The following is a 4,380-nucleotide window of genomic DNA, read 5'->3' as shown; positions in this document are numbered from 1 at the left end:
GTCACTGATGGGAAAGTCTTTGGTTTTGCAGATTACTGGACATAAATCCTGAGGGGAACCTGAATGAAACCATACAAATAATGTAAAGCTGAAATCCACCAATTGGAAGATTGGCGTCCATATGTCCTTGGGCAAGATACTTAACTAAATTGCTCCCGATGCTGCGCCAACAGTGTATAAAAGTGTGTGAATGAGAAATGTAATATAAAAGCGCTTTGAGTGGTCAGTCCATTTACCTTTTACTTTTTTGTTGTTTTCTCCTCACAGACCAGATTCCTGTTTCAAAATGAACAAAGTCAAACATTTCCTCTCCGTCGTCATCTCCACGTTGGCCCTGCTGTGCTCCGGCCACGCCTTACCGAGGACGGACGCTCCCATCAGTCCCAACGTCCCCTTCCTGTTGATGTGGAACGCCCCATCTGAGCTGTGTGAGATCCGCTTCGGGGTGCCACTCGATCTCTCCTACTTCCACTTCGTCAGCAGCACGCTGAAGTCTGCGACCGGTCAGAGCATCTCCATATTCTACACCGACCGCTTCGGCATCTTCCCCTACGTGGACGAAGACACCGGTGAGATGTACGATGAGGGTCTGCCGCAGCTGATAGACCTGCAGGAGCATCACGCGCTGGCAGCTGACGACATCAAGTACTACATCCCAACCGACCAGCTGGGGCTCGCCGTGCTCGACTTTGAGGAGTGGAGGCCGCAGTGGGTCCGAAACTGGGGCAGCAAAGACATCTACCGACAGTTTTCCATCGAAACGGTTAAGGCGAACAACGCATCGCTGTCCGACGAGGCGGCGGAGGACAGGGCAAAAGTTGTGTTCGAACGCGCAGCCAAGAAGTACTTTCTCCGATCCCTCCGCCTGGGGAAGAAGCTGCGGCCCAACCGACTGTGGGGTTACTACCTCTACCCCGACTGCTACAACTACGACTACAACCAGGACATGGACGGCTTCACCGGAGAGTGTCCCGCCATCGAGAAGGACCGGAACGACCAGCTGCTGTGGCTCTGGAAAGAGTCCACGGCGCTCTATCCGTCCATCTACCTGGAGTTGGCACTTAAAAACACCAAGCAGGGCCGACTGTTCGTCCGCCATCGAATCCGAGAGGCCATGAGGGTGTCGACGCTCTCAAACAGCTCCTACTCCACCCCAATCTACGCCTACATCCGCCCTGTGTACAAGGACAGCGTCGACGACTACTTGTCAATGGTTAGATACAAAAAAACCCACCTTCTTGATGTCTTTAGGGTTACTTTGTCTTCGGAGTCTCCAGAGAAAATACTGATCTCTCACTATTGGTTCATATTAACCCTTTGTAGGTCACACCAAGAAAGTCTTATTTAAAAAATCATTCATTGGCTTTTCCTTCCTCTTTGAGGCCATGGCAACATAAAACTTGGATTTATTTTCTTATTGAGCCCAAATGTGATGTTTTACAGACCTCATTCACTAGCACGACCTGTATCTATAGCAACCAAAGCACAACCTGTATCTATAGCAACCATAGCACAACCTGTATCTATAGCAACCGTAGCACAACCTGTATCTATAGCAACCATAGCACAACCTGTATCTATAGCAACCAAAGCACAACCTGTATCTATAGCAACCATAGCACAACCTGTATCTATAGCAACCGTAGCACAACCTGTATCTATAGCAACCATAGCACGACCTGTATCTATAGCAACCAAAGCACAACCTGTATCTATAGCAACCATAGCACAACCTGTATCTATAGCAACCATAGAACAACCTGTATCTATAGCAACCATAGCACAACCTGCATCTATAGCAACCAAAGCACAACCTGTATCTATAGCAACCATAGCACAATCTGTATCTATAGCAACCATAGAACAACCTGTATCTATAGCAACCATAGCACAACCTGTATCTATAGCAACCATAGCACAACCTGTATCTATAGCAACCATAGCACAATCTGTATCTATAGCAACCATAGAACAACCTGTATCTATAGCAACCATAGCACAACCTGTATCTATAGCAACCATAGCACGACCTGTATCTATAGCAACCATAGCACAACCTGTATCTATAGCAACCGTAGCACAACCTGTATCTATAGCAACCGTAGAACAACCTGTATCTATAGCAACCATAGAACAACCTGTATCTATAGCAACCATAACACAACCTGATGGTCTGTCTGTGCATTACATACCTCATACAAGTGCTAAAGATTGACCTAAAACTTGAATGGGTTCAATAGATTTAGTTTTTGACCAGATATCATGACCCAAAGTGACCTCTACCAAAAGGGTTAAACTGCAGGTAACCATAGCAATTCATTAATTGATTAATTGCTCAATTGTTTTGTACAAGAATCAAATCATTTGACACTGGCTCAAAATACCAGATTGCTAAAGTTAACTCTGTATTATGTTGGTGCCACATTGACCCAACCTGGGTGAAATATGAACCCAGTGAGTTCTGGTGTCTCAGTTTAAGGTCTGTACTTGTGAACATGCCGATCCTAGTCCAGTATTCATCTTACACGATGTGATGTGGAAACCTGAAACCTCCGGTACACAAAACACTGAGAACTTATCGTGTTGGTGTGAGGCCATTTCCTGCTCTTCTCTAACTGGCTGTCATTTCACAGGACGATCTGGTCAGCACGATCGGAGAAGCTGCTGCTCTCGGCGCCGCTGGCATCGTTTCTTGGGGGGACATGAACATCACCGACACAGAGGTAGGACGTGACTCACTTCGAAAGATTTAAATTAGGGCTGTCAAGCGATTAATTTTTTTAAATCGAGATTAATCGCAGAATTTCCATAGTTAATCGCGATTAATCACGTTTTGAATTGCATGTTTAAAATCCTGTTATTTTCCATTTGAAGGCAGTTTTAAGCCCATAATGTAAAGCATTTCTTACCAGAGTGTCTTAACTGGGAATCAATCACGGCTCTGCTGCGACTCCCACACTCCAAAATGGTCCTTTGGTGGAGCTGAGGCTGGCTTGGCTGCACCTGGGTGTTTAGCGTGGAGGTGCTAACTCAAACTCCACGTACTCCGGTGGTAGTTAAACTCCGTTTGACACAGGTTGCATTTTACTTTTGACTTGTCAACTGAAGCGTCTGGAAGTGTTTTAAAGTTAAACAAGCCGTTCAAAAGTCCAGTAGCTCTCTTACTTTCCATCAGCGCGGTAGGTTTACTGCAGGAGGCCACTTCAAAGCATAGCGCTACAGCTAGAGGAGCCGTCTACGGGGGAGTAGAAGGGACAAAAAGGCTTGCTACATTAAAATGCAATTAAAAAAAATTAACGCGTTATGGATTGCATTAATCTAATCGCGATCAATGCGTTAACGCTGACAGCCCTAGTGAAAATGTTTTCCTCTGTTGAATTTAATCCACAACCACTAACCGGCTCGGTGTTCTGCAGGAATCCTGTGTCGACGCTGTGGTGCACCTGAACCGGGTCATGAACCCGTACATCGTGAATGTCTCCAAGGCGGCGGAGCTGTGCAGCCGGGCGCTCTGCCAGGACCGAGGTCGCTGCGTGAGGAAGCGCTGGGACGACGAGGTCTACCTTCATCTCGACATTCACCGTTACCGCATCCATAAGGTACAGAGTCGGTACCGCGTGGAAGGCCGCCTCTCGCAGGAAGACGTAGACTTTTATGACCACAACTTCGACTGCATGTGCTACAGCGAGGAGCCGTGCCGATCGGTCCTGCCGATCAACACCATCCATGAAGCCGCCGTCAGCACGAAGACTCGCTCTGATGGGTGCCGCCCCCCCTCCCTGACCCTAACCCAGCCCCTCCTGCTGGGGATGATCACACTCTGTCTGAAGTATGTCGTGATGTAAATGTAAATTATGAGAGAGATATGTCTATTTGTTTGTGAAGATTTTTAAAGATGTTATTTGAGCCTATTGTTCATTCATGTATATATTTTCTGTTTTTACCTCTACTGCTATTAAAGATACTTTTTAATTTTACCGAATCTCTTATTCAGTCGGTTATATTCATGGAGGATTAACCTGCATGCTGGCGGTCGGGGAGAAGTTGGTAATGGGATTAAATACAATTTTATTTAGGAATATAAACCATGTGAGCTTAATTTATATAGCACCTTTAAACCAGGCGGGGAGCTCTGGTCCTCTGAAATGAGGCCAACCAGGAAGTAACTTAGAGCTGCATTCTATCAAAAGGCCACCAGGGGGCGACCGTCTCTATACAAGTCAATGGAGAATTCACCAACTTCTCACTTGATTTCTAACCTCAGTAAACGTTTTCAAAATGTGTTTATGGTCTCAATCGCTAGTTTAAAGCCTTCTTCAATGCAGTATGATGTTCATTTGGGACATTTTGGCCTCCCTGATTTTATATGTGACGATAAAG

General features: G+C 46.0%; 1 protein-coding gene across 1 annotated transcript in view; it reads left to right on the top strand.

The window, feature by feature from the left end:
• Nucleotides 1-286: 286 nt before the first annotated feature.
• Nucleotides 287-4,380, top strand: part of LOC128358956 (hyaluronidase-2-like) — an 18,297-nt gene continuing 14,203 nt past the window's right edge. The window contains exons 1-4 of the mRNA XM_053319361.1: nt 287-1,213; nt 2,634-2,723; nt 3,417-3,739; nt 3,787-3,875. Coding sequence (XP_053175336.1) covers nt 287-1,213; nt 2,634-2,723; nt 3,417-3,739; nt 3,787-3,875 — 1,429 coding nt within the window. The remainder of the gene's footprint in view (nt 1,214-2,633; nt 2,724-3,416; nt 3,740-3,786; nt 3,876-4,380) is intronic.

The sequence above is a fragment of the Scomber japonicus genome, chromosome 5, assembly GCF_027409825.1.
Source record: "Scomber japonicus isolate fScoJap1 chromosome 5, fScoJap1.pri, whole genome shotgun sequence".
In the NCBI taxonomy this organism is placed as follows: domain Eukaryota; kingdom Metazoa; phylum Chordata; class Actinopteri; order Scombriformes; family Scombridae; genus Scomber; species Scomber japonicus.
Note: the sequence above shows the minus strand (reverse complement) of the source record. Positions and strands in the feature narration are given on the sequence as shown.